At 41.0% G+C, this 21,135-nt stretch overlaps 1 protein-coding gene and 1 long non-coding RNA gene across 4 annotated transcripts in view; one reads left to right on the top strand and one right to left on the bottom strand.

The window, feature by feature from the left end:
- The window catches only part of LOC120540377, a 196,207-nt gene that overhangs the window by 1,382 nt on the left and 173,690 nt on the right, over positions 1-21,135 (top strand). The gene's annotated exons all lie outside the window — the stretch shown is intronic.
- The window catches only part of si:ch211-220i18.4 (SRSF protein kinase 2), a 92,841-nt gene that overhangs the window by 28,439 nt on the left and 43,267 nt on the right, over positions 1-21,135 (bottom strand). For 2 of the 3 annotated variants that reach the window (XM_039771085.1, XM_039771084.1), the window contains exons 9-11: positions 20,002-20,109; positions 13,198-13,267; positions 6,551-6,643 (exon numbers count right to left, since the gene is read on the bottom strand). In XM_039771085.1, coding sequence (XP_039627019.1) covers positions 6,551-6,643; positions 13,198-13,267; positions 20,002-20,109 — 271 coding nt within the window. Of the gene's footprint in view, positions 1-4,947; positions 5,089-6,550; positions 6,644-13,197; positions 13,268-20,001; positions 20,110-21,135 lie in introns of all 3 variants that reach the window. The other variant, XR_005635799.1, reaches the window with a different exon arrangement.

Raw genomic sequence — 21,135 nt, 5'->3', positions numbered from 1 at the left:
CTCTTTGATCGTGTGTGTTTAGTATTAAGCTCATGCAGCCAGTAAACATAAGCCCTGCAATTTTTAAAGTATAAAAAGAAGCGCAAAATGTACTGTGGTAAACTGGCAACAGGTTACCTCCTTTCCCTGTCTTCCATTGCAATGTAACTGGGATAAGCATCTATTAAATATTCTCTAAATAAAGTGTTTTCCTAAGTTTAGAATGCTTTCCAGTATTTCTAAGTTGGAAGACTGGAAAGTTTGATTCAGCAAACTGGGGTGAGGACTGAACAAGCATGTCTGTGCTTAACATGCCATTATTTTAACATCTTGGCCAAACTGCCATCTGCTAAGCCAGCATTTTTTTTTTTTTTTTAAAAGAACGATTAAATGCAACCTACACTTGTTGGTTTTTTATTTTTTCACCCCAGTAAATTGAGGCCTGTGTATCACACAGTATCAATCACTCATTAAAAGTATTCATGTATGAAAAGTTTTTGCATCTCTAAAATAAGTAGTCTGATGTAACCCACCTGAAATTAAACAAGTCTGGGCCCAGCCTGTATTGAGATGGGAGACCATCTAGGAAAAGCTTGGGTTGCTGCTGGAAGAGAAGTTGCTGAGACCAGCAAGGAAAAAGGATGGATGAGATTTTCAGCTAGGAGGCAAATATAATGGAAGGACTAGGGAGGCAACAATGGTTTAATCCTTTATCCCCCAATACGCTAGATGGCAGCATCCCTGGGTTGGGATTTCTACTGACCCCAGCAGGGCATGCTGGATCATATAGTCCTTTTGGACAACTCTTGGGTTTAAAGGGGATCTGCCAGGATTAGTAATCCTTATTTTTCAGGGAATCCCATTTGACCTGGAAGTACAATACTTCCAGCAGGCTATGCACTATATACAGGGTGAGTTAAAATTGTTGGCATTAATTTTTCTTGAGCCACACCTTTCCAGGTCGATAGGGCATGGTGGACCATTGCCTTGGACTCTACACTCCCCTGATTTTGACACAATTTTTTTTTTAAATGGAGTATGGTGAAGAAGCATGTGTATCGCAGGAATGTTCGTAAGAATGACCTGAAAGGACAGACTAAGGACTGTGGTATCCTCTATTCTCGGTGAAATGCGTGTCTGGACTTTTTAAAAAGTACTGTTGTTGGTGGCACAGTGGTAGTGCTGCACGGGTTTGCTTCCCGGGTCCTCCCAGCATGGAGTTTGCATGGGTTTCCTCCTGCAGGTTAGATGTATTGGTGATCCTAAATTTGTCCCTAGTGTGTGCATGGTGTGTGTCCGCTCCCTGCAGTGGGCTGACACCCTGCCCGGGGTTTGTTTCCTGCCTTGCGCCCTGTGCTGGCTGGGATTGGCTCCAGCAGACCACACCCGAGACCCTGTTAGGGTATAGTGGGTTGGTATATATGTATGTGTAATAAAAAATACACACACACACAAGGAAAATGTCTCTTCCTGGGTCCAAAATTTTTGGACGAATATTTTGAATCTAATGAAATGTATTAATATTCAAATAGATAAATACTTTGAAAATAATGAAAAGGAGTGTGAAAGTGTTTTAATTTTGTTCCTTAACATTCCTCCATAATTTTGTAACATTTACACTCGTAACAGGCTGGTTTTTCTTTTTCACATTTTACAGCACGTTTATATATTTAAATGTGAAATAAAAAAAATACATTTAATTTTGTACAAAATAGGTGTTTGAATGGACTCGGGTCTAAACTTCTAATTACATTTTAACTGTTATTAGTAAGACTGCATCTTTATCAACATTTCTTAGATGAAAAATAAAGACCTCTTAACATCTCAAATGAATTCACACTTTTGTTTTTAGCTAACTAGATTACTCTAACAGACACAAATCGACTGCAGTTAGTTCTAAGTCCAATAGTAAAAATCTCAAACAGTAAAAGAAAATCTGAGCACATCAGTCCTAGCGCCATTACATTGGCTACCTGTGTCCTTTAAAATTGACTTATTTTAAAAACTCTAAATTCTGAATAATTCTGTTATATTTTGGAGTGCAGGTCCTCTTATATTCCCAGTCATTTTCTTAGATCTTCAAATGCTGGTTTGTGTATTTCAATAGCCAATCATTAAGTGGTGAGGTGTCCTTTTGCTGTTATGTACCAAACATCAGGAATGGAGATATACTGTGGTACAGAAGCCGAGAGAGGACGTGCGATATTTTTTTTGTTTTCTTGAGATAATGGGATTTTATTGATGTCGATAAAATAAAAGATCTTGTGTTCTCGGAATTGTATCTGTTTAATGTTTAGCTTGTTGAAGCCATGTCCCGTTTGAAATGTATTGATCAGCGCGTCACAATTTTGTTCAATCAAGTGCTGATGCAGGCTGAAATATGTTTATGCCTTAGTTTAGAAAGTAACGTTGGTGTCCGTCATTTAAGAAGACAGTTGGCAAGGCTTCAGCTGAAGGCATTGCAATCTAAGAGAGCCTAATGCCAGGAGCAAAGTAAGTTTCATTGTCTTGAGATTGCGAGAATTCTGTTATCTCAAAACATTTTTGTTTTCTCGATCTCGATAAAATTAATCGGTTATCTTGAGGAGAAAATTTAAAAAAAAAAAACTTTTGCACAAGTTCTAATTTTAATATGTATTGCAATATCATTACTCTACAGATTTGCATTCATTACTAACCTCTACTACACTTGGCTTTCCTTTTCTGTTTTTCCCCGGCTGTGTTTTGTACCACTGCCATCTGATCAAAGTCCCGTGTGGAGACTCCAGTCTTCTAGGCCAGTACATCATAAGAGTAATCTACTTCCGTCACATGTTTGGTTTGTTCAATGTTCAGCAGGAGTTGGGTGGTCTTTTGGCCTTGCAAGCCCTGTGAGGTGGTTATTCAGCATTTTGCCAGCTGGAGTTTATTTTTCTGTGCCCACTGGCCATCTGACAATAGCATTAGACTTGTTATAATCAATAGAAACTTAATGAGTTTAGAGGTTTTTTTTTGTATTTCATTGTACTTTTTAACCTCTGACTTTATTTTCTTGTGAAGCATTTTGAGCTACATATCTTATATGAAAATGTACTATAGAAATGTTATTGAAGGCAATAAGTTGCCCAGCAGCCTTGATTTCCTTTCCTTCTGACCCCCAGAGCCAACTAAAGACACATCAGATAATTCTGCCAGTCCAAGTCAGTCTCCATGAAGACCGCATCGTTTTACAGACCAGCACTGTCATGAGACAATGTGGTGTGGACATTCCTGGGGCCTCTGCTTGATTGAAACAACAAACAGTAAATGGCATAGGCTGTGTCTGATATCTAAAGGGAGCATACTTCACAACATACTTGTATGTATATAACATGTTTAACACTTTAATATATAGAGTATGCAAACATTTTACTAATGCATAGCGTTCGTACATGAGCAGCATTGTGGCTTAGCACTGTTTTCACAGACCCTGTATCCATGGCTTGAGTCCAACACAGTTTGTATGCTCTCTTCATTACTGCCTGGGCTTGTCAACAAAGTGGCTGTGTGTGTGTGGAACCCAACACAGTTTGTATGTCCTCCCCATGTCTGCTTAGTTTTGTCAATTCCAAACTGTCCTTGTTTGGGTGTATGCACGTGAGTGGACTCTAATAATTACATTTATAAAGTGCATTTCACTAATCGGAGCTTATATAGACGGAGGAGACACTCCAACTACCACTAATGTTTAACACCCACCTGTATGATGTGACGGCAGCCATTCTTGCACAAGTACATCTACCACATGTTTATTATGTAGTGATGGGAGAGAGATTAGAGCCAGGGGCTCAGAATGGACCAGGCTGTGCTGGCAGATTTAGCCAGGACATCAGGATAAACCCTACTCTTTTTGAAAGATGCCCAGGGATCTTTTAATCCTAGCATCAGGACCTCAGCTTTACATCTCCCCTGAAGGATGCCACCATTTTTACAGCACAGGCCTCTCCTGGCAGCAACAACCTTTTTTCTGAACAAGCTTGGCTTCAGGTGGACGGCCTGTTCATCTTTTTCTACCGTGTGTGTGGTGCCACTGCGATAGGCCTCAGCCCCCATGACCCAGGACTGGAATGAGCAGATTCACAAATGGATTGATGGCTGTTATTCTTCTCACTATAGAAGTACTGGTGTACTCTGTTAGGCTTAAGAAGTGGACCAGCGCCACAACTTGTTCCTGTACAGTGTGACGGACAGACAGACAGCACACTCTATAATCAATAGATAGCGCACTCTATGATAGAGGCCATGAGTGTGTGTCATAATTGCAAATACATTTTCTCCCAGCAGGTGGCAGCATACTGCACATTTGATATTTGTAGAGTTCTGTGCTGTTTTAGAGGGCAGGAAGTCTCGTTTTATATTTTGTTCACCCTCCCTAGTTTGATTTCTCTTTTATTATATTCATATTTTTTCCTAATGACCTTGGCCCCCAAAGGCTTTATTTTCTCCAAAAGAATACTTCTCTCCTACATTATCAGCTTCTCTTAGCATTATATATTCACACTTTACAAGTCACGTTATATTCAGGAAAATTTTAAAGGTTAAATATATAGTTGTGTATATTTGTGCATTTTTCTGCATATATTAAATGGTATTTTGTGTTAGCCATTATGGATGAAATGAGAAGTTGAGCAAAATGACACCTTTTATTGGCTAACTAAAGATTACAATATGGAAGCTTTCGTGGCAACTCAGGCTATTTCTTCAGGCAACATGCAATACTTACTTAGCCATAGATTGTGAAATGAATGTATGAGCTATCGGAATAAGCTGAACTGAATTAAGGAGCCCACTATGTCTGACATACAGTATCTGACAGTGTGCTATGGGTTAGGTTGGCAGACGGAGGTCTTCTCTTTACATTTTTGTGGGGAAAAAAAAAACACCTATGGTGAAATGAAACAGCATGGAAGACTAGGATTTTGCCTTCATCTTGATTTGCTCCACACACACCCGAATACTGGAGTCCCTCAGGTCCTCTAAGCAGGTTGGGTATTTTGTTTGGAGTTTTGTCAATTCACACAGTAGGATGTTATTTCCGTGTGGTGCCTTTTATCAGTGATTCAGGAAACGGATTCCTCACCACTACTCCCCCTGTAATATGGATTCATAAACAACAATAACACTTATTTCTATAGCACATTTTCATACAAAATGTTGCTCAAAGTGCTTTAGAAGATGTCAGAGTTACAAGAAAAGCAAATAAGGTTAGGTAAGAATATTAATGAAGTAACAAAGAAAACACAAATCCATTCGACAAAGTACTTCATGATTGTGCTTTCTGTGACTAGCACTATATATACTATATGATCTGCCCATGAGCCAGGCTAACGTGACTTAGTGATCAGCAATTTCATAAGGTCTTTGAGATCTGCACCAGTTAATTATAAGAAGGTTCTCTCAGTTCTCACTTCTGGCTCATTCTCTGACCTTAAATTAGCCACTTCTCCTGTTCATGCTTCAGTTTAAGAATCTTTCCACAACTGTATTTCTGGAACTGTCCCACTCTTGTCTGTCTTCAGCAACCATCTTTTACCATATGTTTGGTGAATCCTCATGGTGGCGCTTTCAAACGGAGTATGACCGGGATCTATGTACTTGGAATGCCAACTTGTTCCACAAGAAGGGTACAAGACATGGCCTGGTGGGAGAAGAACCAGGGTTGACCCAAGGCATGTGGGAATGATTATCTCTCTCAGCTGACCTGGGAGCCTCTGGGAATTTCCCAAGATGTGTTGGACTGACCAGGCCTCCTTATCCTCAGCAGCTTCTTCTGTTATATTGCAGGGGTTCATATCCTTGTTTTATGTATTTTTTGTTCACTTTTGGGTCATTGTTTCAAGTTAATTTTGTCATTTCTGTAATTCACTATGTATTTTGTGGAGAATCCCCCAAGGGGCAGGGCCAACTGCCAGTTACCACCAGGAACTGCCATGCACCCAATAATTTGAGGGTCTCCCACATTTCCTAGTGGTTCATTTCGAATGTGCTTGGGAGTGTTTTGTGAGTTCTGCGATTCTTCATCTATTATGATTGTTGGATTATTGACCCCATGCTCTGTGGTTTTTTTTTGTTTTGTTTTTTTTGTGTACAGTTTTGGGCCATTGCTTTGGCTTATCTTATTGCTTCAGGTACTTCATGTTTTGTGCTCTGTGGAGCTTTTATTTCAGAAAGCTTGTTAAAAATAAATCTTAATTCTTTGAGGCCCTTTTGTTCTAGATGGGGGTTTATTGATGGTATTTCCCCTCTAGTGGGCATTTTTGAAACTGTCAGGAGTTTCATGCTTTGTGACTCTGAGTACTGAGTCCAGCATGGCATGTTCTTACCAGAACTCTCATCCAAATGAACTGATTCAAAATAATGATGATGAGTTTACAACTGGAATTACCGTCCTGTTTTGCTAAGCAACTTTGGATGATGTCGACATTAGATAGACGCTATGCAAAATAAAGCTTACATGTTTCCTAATTGACAGTGGTGGAGACAAGTGTAGCAGAGAACTGGTGAAGGTTGATTTTTAAGAAACACTATTCTCTTTTTTTAATGGAATTCTTACCATGCTGGTTGAAGTATTCCTTGGAGTATCTCCCAGAGAGCGCCACTTTCACTGGAATTTTCCCCAGTAATTGTATGATATGAGCGAGATGATCTGAAAGTTTAAGACAAAAATAGCAAAGTGAATAAAATGGCCCTTCGCTGTCTGAACATTTGCATAATATTTAGGCAAATAGTATTGTGAATTTGTATTTTCTCTTTTTTTTTAAAAAAAAAAAAAAAAAAATTCTTAAAATTCGAAAGTCTATAATGGCCTTTGGGGTTGATGAACTTCTTCCCTGCTAATCTTGGTGTAGTCAGTAATGAATTTGGTGAATGGTTTCACCAGGGCATTGAAATGATGGAAAAGTGAAAATTGGGGCAAGTGGACTCCATCAATGCTGACCAACTATTGTTGGATGCTGAAACGAAAAGCATCAGAGGCCGAGTACAAATGGAAATCGGCAGCAAAACATTTTTAGCTCAGTTGAACTAATGGTTCAGGAATCTGATAATGGATTCCTCATGAATGCCTCCCAACAATGATTTGTTTTCTTTTCATTTAATTCAATTATAACCGCAGTCAGTCTACTAACTGAATTAATTCACTTGAGTTATGACATACTACAGATGTATAGAGTTGGGTGTCCTCTGCATAACTATGGAAGTTGATGCCATTTTCAATATCCTAAGCAAATTGGGTTTGATAAGACATAACCTCGTGGGGCCAGACGTGATTCTCGAGCAATTAATACACATACAGACAACTCATTAATAACTTAATAAAGAGATGTGAAATCCGCTACTAACAAGATTACACCCTCGGGGGTTTCTTCCTAAAAACCCATCCTCCAGTCCAGACACTCTAAATGTCCTGGGTTGCAGTTTCCCATTTCTATTCATGAATTGTGAAAATACATAACTTGTGGAAAATATGTAACAGAAGAAACGATACTGGCATAAATTAGGAAGGTAAAATTGCTGTTATCAAGTATCAAATTAGTATTAGTGGGCTACTTTCAAGAAAACATTAGGGGGCACGATTAAAACTGTTATGAAAACTCGGGTCGCAAATACATAGTTTGAGAAACGCTGGTATAGGGTTTGCTTACTTTCTGTAGAATTTCAGATTCTCATAATTACTAAGTTTTTCACACCACTGTATGCTAGCAGTAAGACGGTTTCCTAAGTGGCTTATTTAGCACTCTGTTCTTCAGATATAGCAAGGATTGTTCTAAGACTATTTACCCCCTTCCTGATTTCTTATCTTTTGCATGTTTGTGTCACAATGTTTCTGATCATCAAACACATTTAACCATTAGTCAAATATAACACAAGTAAACACAAAATGCAGTTTTTAAATGATGGTTTTTATTATTTAGGGAGAAAAAAAAATCCAAACCTACGTGCCCCTGTGTGAAAAAGTAATCGCCCCCTGAACCTAATAACTGGTTGGGCCACCCTTAGCAGCAATAACTGCAATCAAGCGTTTGTGATAACTTGCAATGAGTCTTTTACAGCGCTCTGGAGGAATTTTGGCCCACTCATCTTTGCAGAATTGTTGTAATTCAGCTTTATTTGAGGGTTTTCTAGCATGAACCGCCTTTTTAAGGTCATGCCATAGCATCTCAATTGGATTCAGGTCAGGACTTTGACTAGGCCACTCCAAAGACTTCATTTTGTTTTTCTTCAGCCATTCAGAGGTGGATTTGCTGGTGTTTTGGGTCATTGTCCTGTTGCAGCACCCAAGATCGCTTCCGCTTGAGTTGATGAACAGATGGCCGGACATTCTCCTTCAGGATTTTTTGGTAGACAGTAGAATTCATGGTTCCATCTATCACAGCAAGCCTTCCAGGTCCTGAAGCAGCAAAACAACCTCAGACCATCACACTACCACCACCATATTTTACTGTTGGTATGATGATCTTTTTCTGAAATGCTGTGTTCCTTTTATGCCAGATGTAACGGGACATTTGCCTTCCAAAAAGTTCAACTTTTGTCTCATCAGTCCACAAGGTATTTTCCCAAAAGTCTTGGCAATCATTGAGATGTTTCTTAGCAAAACTGAGACGAGCCCTAATGTTCGTTTTTGCTTAACAGTGGTTTGCGTCTTGGAAATCTGCCATGCAGGCCGTTTTGCCCAGTCTCTTTCTTATGGTGGAGTCGTGAACACTGACCTTAATTGAGGCAAGTGAGGCCTGCAGTTCTTTAGACTTTGTCCTGGGGTCTTTTGTGACCTCTCGGATGAGTCGTCTTTGTGCTCTTGGGGTAATTTTGGTCAGCCGGCCACTCCTGGGAAGGTTCACCATGTTTTTGCCATTTGTGGATAATGGCTCTCACTGTGGTTCGCTGGAGTCCCAAAGCTTTAGAAATGGCTTTATAACCTTTACCAGACTGATAGATCTCAATTACTTCTGTTCTCATTTGTTCCTGAATTTCTTTGGATCTTGGCATGATGTCTAGCTTTTGAGGTGCTTTTGGTCTACTTCTCTGTGTCAGGCAGCTCCTATTTAAATGATTTCTTGATTGAAACAGGTGTGGCAGTAATCAGGCCTGGGGGTGGCTACGGAAATTGAACTCGGGTGTGATACACCACAGTTAGGTTAGTTTTTAACAAGGGGGCAATTACTTTTTCACACAGGGCCATGTAGGTTTGTTTTTTTTTTTCTCCCTAAATAATAAAAACCATGATTTAAAAACTGCATTTTGTGTTTACTTGTGTTATATTTGACTAATGGTTAAATGTGTTTGATGTTATGGTGTATAAAATCTGTACATTTTGGTTTCCATTATATTTTGTTCAAGACAAAACAGATGAAATTAACAAATTAAAGCAGGTTTTCTTCCCTTACACCTTACTTTTATAACACTTGTTCATAGCTTCGTGCTAATTTGGTTTTATAGCCCGGGAAAGGATGCTGAGGTGGTACCTCAGGCTATTGATCATTTTATGAATGGACATCTGGAACAACAAAGTTTAGTTTATAGCCTGGGAGTGATACCTCAAAGTACATCAAAGGTTTTGTTGTGTGGGAAAACAGACAGTGAATTAATTCATCAATCATTTGGACAGCCAGCCAATCAGGTGCATGTGTTGTGAAACCAAGGCTTGACATTTCATAATAAATATGCCTTGGTTTGGAAAGAAGAGAAGCAAAGCTCAGAAAGAAGCAAAGGGAGAAGAAAGAGGAATGGACGAAGACGGCCCTGGTCGTCAGAAAGGCATCATGAACACCGACTGCTAAATCAAACTCCTCCCTGGGACATTCATCCTTGTCATCTAACTTTTTCGTAAGCTTTTTCTAAAGACTATATATATTCAGACTTTTCTATCGCTACCTATTTTCTAGTATTTGTTCTTGTGGTATTATTATTATTCTTGTAATAAATACCATGCTGCTTTTAACTTTCAGTGCTTTGTCTTAATGTCTAGAGTGATTGAAGTAATAAGTTAGATTTCTTTGAGCACCTGGTGACAGCCGGATTTTTGCCATTATTTCTGTGCTGCAAGGTTTATATGGCTGAGAGTGAAGAGCGCTATACTCAACAGAAGGGACAGATACGATAAAGAAGGTATTCTTGGCTGATGAATGGCCTATAGTCAAGAGTGCTGAGTCTTTGTATGTTTAAATGTATTCTTGTAGACCAAAAGTAGTAATTAGGTCTGAGATCACTAAAACATCGTATTGTTGTTTGTGCCGAAAATAAGTAAGTCTCTTGAAGTGCTGAATGACAGGCTGTTATTCCTATAGCACTTATGTGGTTTAAAGTGCTAAGTGTGTGTGTGTGTGTGTGTGTGAGACCGTAGACCAACCCGATAACGATCTTGACGAGAACACTTACCCTTGAGGAAACAGGTAAAAGGGCAAGTGGAGGGAAATACCACGATAATACAGATGATCAGAAACATTTTGTGTGACAAACATGCAAAAGAATAAGAAATCGGGAAGGGGGCAAATAGTTTTTCACACCACTGTAGACTATTAGATATATTGCAATTAGGAGATGGCATACAGTTTACTAACCATGCTTATGTGATTAACTTGCATAACGTGCCTCAAGTATGACTGTATGACCATACTTGGAGAAATGAAACAAGATTTATAAATCTGGCGGAGTGGTGGCTCTTAGGCTAGGGATTTGCACTGGCAATCAGAAGGTTGCTGGTTCAAATCCCGTAAAACGGCAAAAGTGACTCTGCTTCATTGGGCCCTTAACCTGCAATTGCTCCGTCCTGGGTATGACGTTAATCTGCATCTAGCCCTGCATGTAAGCCCTCCAGCCAGCAGGGAAAAACCCGGGGGTTGGTGGCAGAATTGGCCCTTCAACCACCATAAACTCTCGGTGCTCCATTCCATCTGAATTAGTGTGGTGCTGAGGTGTCGCATGGCTGCACTTTGGGCCTTAATCTGGGTGCATGAGGTGGGTGTGGCAATGCACTGTATCAGCGTGTGCTCCTAACTTCTCTGTTTTGTCTTAATTTTACTGAAACTTTTAAAATGAAGATATTTTTGTCTGTGGAATTATTTGATCACACATCACACTGGTGCTTGAATCATCCTAGGAAGCAAACTAAAAGCTACAGAACTTTTGTAATTCTGGACGAATGCAGCTACAGAAGTATTTCTGCCTGGTAGATACTTTATTAATCCGAAGGGGAAATTCAGACTTCTATGGTATCTTTCTGTCATTTTGACTATTGCATCACTATATGACATAAGAGCAGGATTTAGGGCCAACCTCATGAATCCGTGCATCATCCTGCCTTGTGCCAACAGTCCAGGCTGCTGGTGGAGGTGTGATGGTGTGTGAAATGTTTTCTTGGCCCATTAATACCAATCGATCCTCACTTGTACACCGCGGCCTATTTAAGTATTGTTGCTAACCATGTGCATCCCTTCATGGCCACAATTTACCTTCTAATGGCTACTTCCAGCATGATGATGCACTGTCGCAAAGCAAAAGTCGTCTCAATCTGGATTCGTGAACATGGCATTGAGTTCAGTGTTTCAGTGGGCTTTCCAGTCAATGGATCTAAATCCATTAGAACACCTTTGGGATCTGGTAGAACCAGTGGCGTAGCTAGGGGCAGGCGGAGGGGGTGGCATTATTGGACAAAAGGCTCAATACAATTTGTGGGTAAGCAGCAGGGTTTGGAAAAATATCACTCGTGAATGAAAAAATTGAAATTTTTTTTATGCTTCAAAAATTATTTTCGGACTTTTCTTCTGTGACGACATCAGCCACAGCAGTTAAAATTTATGAGGTGTGTGGTACAGCCTGGACACAGACAGGCAGACATGATGATTTCACCACACACGTTTGTTTTACACTAAAGTATTTACAGTTAGTGAGCACAAACCCAGTGCTGCAGCACCAATCGCCCCTTTAACTCCTGGCCTTTTCTTCTGACCGCCTCCACTCCTCTCCTCTGAGCTCTGTCTCTCTTCTCTCCCAACTCCAGCCATCGAATGGAGGGAGGTGGCCCTTTATATACATGCCCGGATGAGCTGCAGGTGCTTCCCGACACTTCCCGGTGTGACGGAAGTGCTGACTGTGCACCCAGAAGCACTTCCGGGTGTGGTGGAAGTGCTGAGGTCCAGGGCTCTCCAGGTATCTGGCAGTGACCACAGGCCCCTATTGAGTTGAGCTTCCAAGCTCTCTACCTGTGGTCCCCAAAGCAACCAGGACGGTCACCCCCTCATGGTCTGGAGGAGGCGCAAGCCCTCCTCCGGTCCTCCTGGGCGTCCCGGCTGGGTAGCAGCCCCAGCTACTCGCCACAGAGACAATAACAAAAATAAACAAACATTTACACCAATAATTTCTAGGAAGATAAACAGTTAATTTACAGTTTCGTTATCAGTCCAAATGCAGTCTTGCTCTGCACAGAAAACATCCCCACCTATCACTTGTACACGACACTGGTTCTGGTTTTCACAGTATAATTATATTAAACTAATAATTAGAACATGGCTTATCAGTGCCTCTATACTACATTCCTGTCTAGTTGATGCTTATAAATAAATATATTTATAAATATATATGAATAAATCTATGCAAAATGCATCTTAATTTTTCTCTATACATTTTAATTTTCAATTTAAATAGGTTAACATATTCCGATATGTTGGAGGGCGGCAAATTGAAGCACCACCCTGCCACGAGAGTCACAAACGTGAGCTGAGCCATTGGGTAGAACAGGGGATTCGCAGCATGAGTGTGCAGAAATTGTGTGATGCAATCATGTCAAGATGAACCAGGTTTCCAACATTTTGTGTGAGTTCTTTGAGAGCAAAACTAGAAGGCCCTATCCAGCATTCGAATAATTTTGGAGTATGCACACCCATTGCATGACAAACCACCTCAGGATCCCAAATGAGGTGCCTTTTAATAATTTTCTCAGCGAGTGTATAATATTGTCCCATATTTCTGCCTGTTTCAATACCCTTCAGGTATCCCACACACTTTTTTTGATTTAATAAGAAGGCTCACAAGTGTTGTCTTAACTCCACCCTGGCTCATGACAACCACACGCCGCCTGCACAATGTGGAAAACATTCAGGATTAATAGACCGTGATATCGATTTTCACTAGCCTTATTGAGAGAGCCTTCCAGTCCACATTACAGTATTTTTATTTTTTTTTATTTTACATTTTCTCTCTACTCACCTTCCTCAAGTGAGATGTTTTTACCAACCCGGGGTTCAAACAAGGGATTCCCTGTCACCAGTTCAAATGCCTGAAACAGCAAAAAAACAAGTTATGGAAGATCATGGCTACCTCACTTATTCAGTTTCACAGGAAAGCCGTCCTATCAATATGCTGTCACGTTACTCCTATCCATGCATCCTTAGGGCTATGAGAGGAAAACAGACATGGGGGGATATGCTGCCTCCTCATAGACAATGACTGGGTGCAGGATTTTAACTCTGGGTGCTGGGCTGAAATAAACTTGAATTTTTAATTTTTTTTTTTCTGAAATCATTTTGCAGATCCATTGCCACTGTGACATGTTCTATACGCTACTCAGTCTTGGCTTCTTCTGACTCCGCTGACATCTACACCCTGACAGCGTGCACAAGCCAACTAGTCTGCTTTGTACAACGTTCAAGCTGTCACTTTAGGAGATGACATATTGATGAAGTTAAGAGGCTTGGTGTTGACAGCACTTTGTCATCACTTTGTCCTCTGTGTCTTATAAAAATTACATACGTTTCTTTACCTTGTCCGTCCATCCATTTTCTAACCCGCTGAATCCAAATACAGGGTCACGGGGGTCTGCTGGAGCCAATCCCAGCCAACACAGGGCACAAGGCAGGAACCAATCCTGGGCAGGGTGCCAACCCATCGCAGGACACACACACACCCACACACCAAGCACACACTAGGGCCAATTTAGAATCGCCAATCCACCTAACCTGCATGTCTTTGGATTGTGGGAGGAAACCGGAGTGCCCGGAGGAAACCCACGCAGACACGGGGAGAACATGCAAACTCCACGCAGGGAGGACCTGGGAAGCGAACCCGGGCCTCCTAACTGCGAGGCAGCAGCGCTACCACTGCGCCACCGTGCCGCTCTTTACCTTGTAACACTCATTATTATTCTAACCTAGAACGCTTCTGATAATGAAAGACAAGGGAATATAATTTAATCTCATTAGCTGATTTTAACGACACAAACTAAGAATATGATGTGTCATTTTTCACATCTGTAATGATTTAAGGGTGAGGCCAAAATGAAGACAAAATCTAATATTGAATTTCCTTGAATCTTATTTTGGCTGCTCCCATTAGGGGTTGCCATAGCGGATCATTTTCTTCCATATCTTCCTGTCCTGTCCTCTACATCTGACTTTCACACCCATTACCTGCATGTCCTCTCTCACCACATCCATAAACCTTCGTGTAGGACTTGCTCTTTTCCTCTCAGCTCTATCTTTGACATCCTTCTCCCAATATACCCAGCATCTCTCCTCTGCACATGTCCAAACCAACGCATCCCTCTCTGACTTTGTCTCCCAACCGCCCAACTTGAGCCAACCCTCTAATGTCCTCATTTGGATAAATATAATTAAATTTATGTAGAAAGAGGAAATCTGAGCCTTGCAGACTTGAATTTGATATCACTTTTCTGCTGATATATATAAGTTGCCAAGTTGTTTTGCCTGCCTAAGGTAAAGACATCCCTGATGGAGGATCGCAGGAATCCTCGGGTAGAGGGGGGTCCTTTCATCGGATTGGCTGACCCAGCACTATTCCAGTTGTGGAATGGCCAATTGAGGGAGGCAGCTTGATGGCTGTGGTCTTCAGGGCTCTAAACAAATCCAAATCATATGTGATATCATCCATCCATTATCCAACCCGCTATATCCTAACTACAGGGTCACAGGGGTCCGCTGGAGCCAATCCCAGCCAACACGGGGCACAAGGCAGGAAACAAACCCCGGGCTGGGCGCCAGCCCACTGCAGTTATGTGATTATCTTCTACTTGTAATTTTACTATTATATTGTATTGAGGATTTGTTCTGTTCTGTGTATTGTATTGTATTGACCCCCTTCTTTTTGACACCCACTGCACGCCCAAGCTACCTGGAAAGGGGTCTCTCTTTGAACTGCCTTTCCTGAGATTTCTTCCATTTTTTTTTTTTTTCCCTACAAGGGTTTTTTGGAAGTTTTTTCTTGTCGTCTTAGAGAGTCAAGGCTGGGGGGCTGGCAAGAGGCAGTGCCTGTTAAAGCCCATTGGGGGCACTTCTTGTGTGATTTTGGGCTATACAAAAATTGTAATAAAGAGATTTTACTCTGCTATATTCAGATGTCTTTATTTGTAAATATCGTCACACACACACCATGAGGAGGAGATATTCAAAGGACTTTTGTGATCTCGTTAGTTTGGATGCGCAAAATACTGCGTAATGTGTTCTTATCAACAGGTATTTTTTCCGAAAAAGCAAGCCCAACAAAGGTTTTCATGGAGGAATCCATATTGCTTTTCTGAATGTGTTACTGGAATGCGGTCAAGTTGGGTGTGATCTTTCCCAGCTCTGACATCCGACTTTTGACCTAACTGGAATATCAAAGATCTGTGAGGACTCTTTGGGTTTCACCTCTTCCTCCCCTGAAGAAATCTAACCCTCTGCCTGCCATCATGGAGGCAGCTTGCTAGGTAGGCTCACTCACCTCTGCAACAATGCTCTTATTTCAGTTTATTGATTGTGCAAATAACCTTTTACTAGAGATCATCTGGTTCTCCAACTCTTTTACAACATAAAACAGACTCTTTGTCCGATATGAGAAACATGAATGAATTCACCCAGAAATGTTAAAGTAGTAAACATAAGAGGGAAAGAAAAGTCCTTAGATTGTGAGTCCACTCCAAAGAATATGAAATGTGAAGTTAACGAGGGGCAGAATTTCGATGTGCCATGTCTCATCTTGGATGGGGTGGCCAATCTTAACTTACCACAGGTGCCAACTTAACATACAATGTTTAGAATCCCTGGAAATAACTATTCTGAGGTTGAATTAAAAAATAAAGGAGAGTGGGGAAAGCTGGTACAGTGGTTGGGGGTACTCGGGCCAATAGCTGGGCACAGATAGGCACACTAATTTAAGGACCTGTCACGTTACAAAACTTTTTCAGTGGCAGACTTCTCTCTATATAGTATATACCTGTACAGTTTATAAAATCCAACATCTTTCTGTATGTCTGTCCGCTTTTCACAAGAGAACTACTTACCGGATTTAGATCGGGTTTTTTGTATAATTTGCTTGAACATTCCAGTTGATTTTGCGACTTCTATCATCGCGCTAAATATCAGTTCGGTTGCAGGAGAGATTTATTCGTGTGAATCCGAGACAGACGCTGTGGGCCGAGGTGAGGGGAAGCGTTATGTCAGAAGAGGCCCTACTCACTCACGCGCCAGCCTCCATTCGAAACGCTTTCCAAGTTTTGGAGCGGACCTTCCCTCCGCTTATCTAGCGATACCTTTTTGTTTTATTGACTTTTAAATTTGTCCTGTTTCAATACTACACGGGTGGAGCTGCAGGGGACGGCTAGTCATTTATATCATTTTACAGAGCCTGAGTCAGTTACGCCATGATCCCCTGATTTTGCAGTTATGTAGTATGACGTACCCAGTGACTCATTCCAACCAGTCTGCGAACACCCAGAAAAATCATTCAGGTTTGATTTTGTTTAAAGTCTTAGGGGTGGGATTGTGTGCACGTGAGGGCTGAAAACTAATGAGCGCTCACCTGGACGAGCAATGAATATACAGTAATTCAGTTACGAGGAATAAGGAATTTGAGTCTTTTGAACCTGATAAACAGAAGAGAGACTCGTCTGTCTGATGTCGCGTGTTTTATGTACCACGCTAGAATGTGAAAAAAGAGTCGGGATTGTGGCTGAACTCCCAATATCTGTAAAACCTTTACATGGGACTTTGCAATGTTATTATCTTTCAGAAAAAGTAGCAAGCTCACGATATTTTGAAACTGTGCTAGGCAGGTTGTTATGGAGTCGTCTAATTTGACATTCCCAGCAATTTCTGCTTGCATAACATGACATTCTCAGATGATGGGATCAATTATTACCAGAGGACCTCTGTAGTTTTAGTCCTGTCTTAATCTCTCATGTCCATAACTTTTTATGGACTGCACGTTCATGTGTCAGTAAAGGTTACCGTCTATAAAAAGTCTGTAAAATAAAAAATAAAATAACCTTAGGTTAAACTAGTCCAGTGCGAATCAACATGTCAGTAAAATTCTGTCATTTGAGCAATTCAGATGGGGCTAAAATTACTGAGGTCCTCTGGTAATAAACACCCAGTGCCTGAAGTGGGGTTTATGTCCCCTCAAAGGTCTGAAGGCACCCCAATTTACACATGAAACAAACTTCTGGAATGGCCCCCTTTGCAGGTGCAAATGGATGTAATGTTGTCATTGTTATAAGTAAGGGTTGCTAATGTGGTGCAAAACTGGCTCCACGCATGCATTAAATACGACAAACGGGGTTTTTAACACCCAGGACATGTACAGCCACCCGATCCCCGACACAGACAGGCAGGACACAGGTTAAGCACACAAGACACAGAGCACAACATGTTCCCTTTAGCCATTAGTCCTTCCACCTCCACTCCTCCTCAGGCTTTGTCCTCTTCCTCCCAACTCTGGCCATTCTCTGGCCATGGTGGTAACTAGCTCCTTTTATAAGGCTCCCGAAAGGATTCCATGTGCCCAATGAGCTTGTTCCGGCAGCACTTCTAGGTTTGGCAGAAGTGCTGCCAAATAGGGCCCTGTAAAAGTTCAAGCGCCACCTGGCAGTGGCACACAGGTCCCATCAGGGTTGAGCTTCTATGATCACAGCCCGTGGCACCGCTGCAAGCCAAGGGGGGCTGCACTCTGTCGGTTTGAGGGAAAAACAGTCTTGCAGATACTCTTCCCCAAGGTCCTTCCATACTTAGGGCTGGGTAAGGGCTCTGGCCATCTGCCACAAGGGAAATTCCAGTATTGAGTACCAATCCATACCGGCCCACTTCAAACACAGACATTACACCACCTCCTGGTGTACAAACTAATCCCATCAGAAGAAGGTCCTGCCCAAAACTGAAAAGCCCCTCTGGCCATGAGAAAGGTGGACTTGGAATTGGGGAAACTTGGAGCCAAGGATCAGACTTGTAGCGCCAGACAAGGAGGTTTGGAGCTTTAATTGCATTTAAAAATGTATTAGTCACCCAGCCTGTTACCCAGGGACCCGAGTCATGTATTGGTAGACCTAGTGTAGATGCAGCCTTTTTTTTTTTTTTGTGTTTAACTTTGTTTCTACAGTTCTCCTTATGTGACTCCTTGTGTTAATTTTGTATAATGAAACACGCTATCTCTGTACACTTTGGCTGCGATGGCCAGTATTCTGGGTTAGGGATCTCTCGCAAGGGCTCCCACAGGAGTCAAGTTGTGTACATTGTGTGCTACGGCAGTGGTTCTCAAACTGTGGGTGGGGCGGGGGGGCACAACGATGTGAAAAAAACAAAACAAGAATCAAAAAATATGAAAAATACATCTATTGAAACCAAAACAAATCAACTTAAGCTACGTTCTGATACTAGAAAAATTAAATATAGAGTTAGATAAATGTCGATAAAAGTTAAGTAGGTATAATAAAATATGCATCTATGATATATCATTAATTAAAAAAGAACAAATTGGTATTAGTGGGCTTCTTTCAAAAAAACGTTAGGGAGGCACGATTAAAACTGTTATGAAAACTCAGGTTGCAAATACATAAAGGTTGAGAAATGCTGTGCTACGGGCTTTTTAATCTGATGTGACAAACGGTGATCACTCCTAAGTCTTTTAGCATACCAGGCTCTTCAAAGTGGCGCAACTGTTAATTCCTTTAAGTATCAAATAAGGGGCACGGTTCCAATTTGATCATTGTCATGGGCTGGTCAAAAATAAGAGGTGCGGCTATTTGAAACAGGACATGGATGGTGGATGAGGCCGTGCAAACAGGCTATCAGGAAGTGTGATGTGATGTTCAAGCATTGGTCTTAAAAGCAAAAGGCTGTCATTTCCTCAGATGACAAGTCAGGTGTGACCCTTAGCAAGTTGCTTAACACCTCTGTGTTCTAGTTCCTTCATTTTGTTTAAGCTTCCTCAGAGAAGACCTCTGCTAAATATACCAGTAATATTAAATATTTAACCATGTCTAAAGCTGATGTCACATTACAAAACTTCCAGTTGTTGTCAGACCTGCCAACTGCTGTTGCTGATTTTGTCACCACGTCAATCTGAAAATTGCTCGGCATGTCAAATTTAGTAACTATGTGCCTACCTTCCAGCACAGCTGTGCTCTCCCAATAACATGCTGTCTGATGGTTCTATATTTAAGGGGTAACAAGTACAGTGAGTTCAGGTAAAATTTTTTTTTTTTTTTTTCCCATTCTGTGGTGGTACATAAAACATGAGCCCAGATTGATTGAGCTTCTCTTCTGTTTGTGACATCCCAAACACTTGCGTTCCTTATTCCTCTTCACAGGACTACATGCACTATATTTCTGGATGAACGCTGTCTGACTGTCGGCACTCATGCACACAAGCAGGCCCTTTGAATTAAGATTGGAGCGAATCGCAGACTACTGTATTTGGAATCAGTTGTTGGGTATGTCCCATTACGGGACTGGATTCATGGGAGTGCATTGCCATCTGCCACAGAAAATCACTCTAATATGACATGACCTTAACAGTGTTCAGAACTTAAGGACAAGTTTATTCTTTTGAAGAAAACTCTGATCTCCATGGTATCAACAAACAATTGATATATCAGACAATTGATCCAAACATGGGTGCATAGTGCAGATCTGTAATTTTTCCAGTGCAAGAAATCATCTTAATTGGAGATGGTAACCGCTTCAAAGAGTTCAACCATAATGTGTAAAGTATGACAAGTACTGTCTATGAGGAGGAATTTCCTACCATGCAGGCTGTACTCCAGATATCTGCTGCAGTGTTGTAGCCAGCTCCAATGAGAACCTCCAGGGAACGGTACTGCCGGGTCTGGATCTCATCAGAAAAATGCTTGTACTGATAGAAAGGAAAGCTGTGATTAAACAAAGAAGAAAACAAAACTAACGCCTCCATCAGTCCATTGATTGTTTAATAAAATGCTTCCTTGGTATTTTCATCAGCAGAGGATTAGTGTTTTTTTTTTATGTACACACCTGTTTTTCTGTTCGGTTCATAGAATTTAGACAAGCTACTTTCACTTACGTGACTCAGAATTTATTTCCAATCTCTAGTTCTGACATTTTTTTTTTTTTTAGAATATCAAGTTGAGATCTGAGGGGCCCTAAAGTGCTATTCTCCATCACACTACCTAGTAATTTATTCCATGAGTCCAGATTTCCATGAAATCTGCCCCTAACAAGTTTCCAGCTTTGTCCTTGTGTTCTTGTTGAAATATTTGTTTTAAAGTAACAGCTTGGAACTACTGTACTAAATCCCTTCAGAATTTTAAACACATTGATCATGTTACCTGTAAATCTCTCTTGCCTTAAATTGAAAAGGTTCAGTTCCTACAGTGTCTCCTCATAACTCATACCTCACTGTCCCAGAATCCGCCTAGTCACTCTTTGCTGGACTCTCCCTAGTGCTGCTATGTCTTTTTTTGTAATATGTAGGACAAAACAGAAGACAGCACTCCAAGTGAGACCTCAGTATTGCATTATATAACTTTAGCATAACCACCCTTAACTTGCACTACGGCATATCCTGAACAAACAAAATGTAATCTAACCTAATCTAATCATGTTAATTAGATGTGCATACAACATCTCTGTTAGTCATTTGTACAAAAATAAAAGTAATACAATATTTATAAATTGTTACAAACCCTTCTTTGTTGTGTTTCTCTTCTCTGTATCTTGATGTGCCACTGGGTGCCATCGCTCTAGTGCCAAACTATTCTCCTGTCCATGATAAGTCATCTCATCAAATAGAACAGTTCCTTCATCAGACTGGGTGTCCAGCACAGACTCTACTAAAGTATGCCAAAGACGGGGTGGGCGTCTAGTTGTCTGACTTTGTTTTAAACCAAAACCCCGGGTTTAT

Source organism: Polypterus senegalus, chromosome 12 (assembly GCF_016835505.1).
Source record: "Polypterus senegalus isolate Bchr_013 chromosome 12, ASM1683550v1, whole genome shotgun sequence".
In the NCBI taxonomy this organism is placed as follows: Eukaryota; Metazoa; Chordata; class Cladistia; order Polypteriformes; family Polypteridae; genus Polypterus; species Polypterus senegalus.
This window is presented reverse-complemented; position numbering and strand designations above follow the sequence as displayed.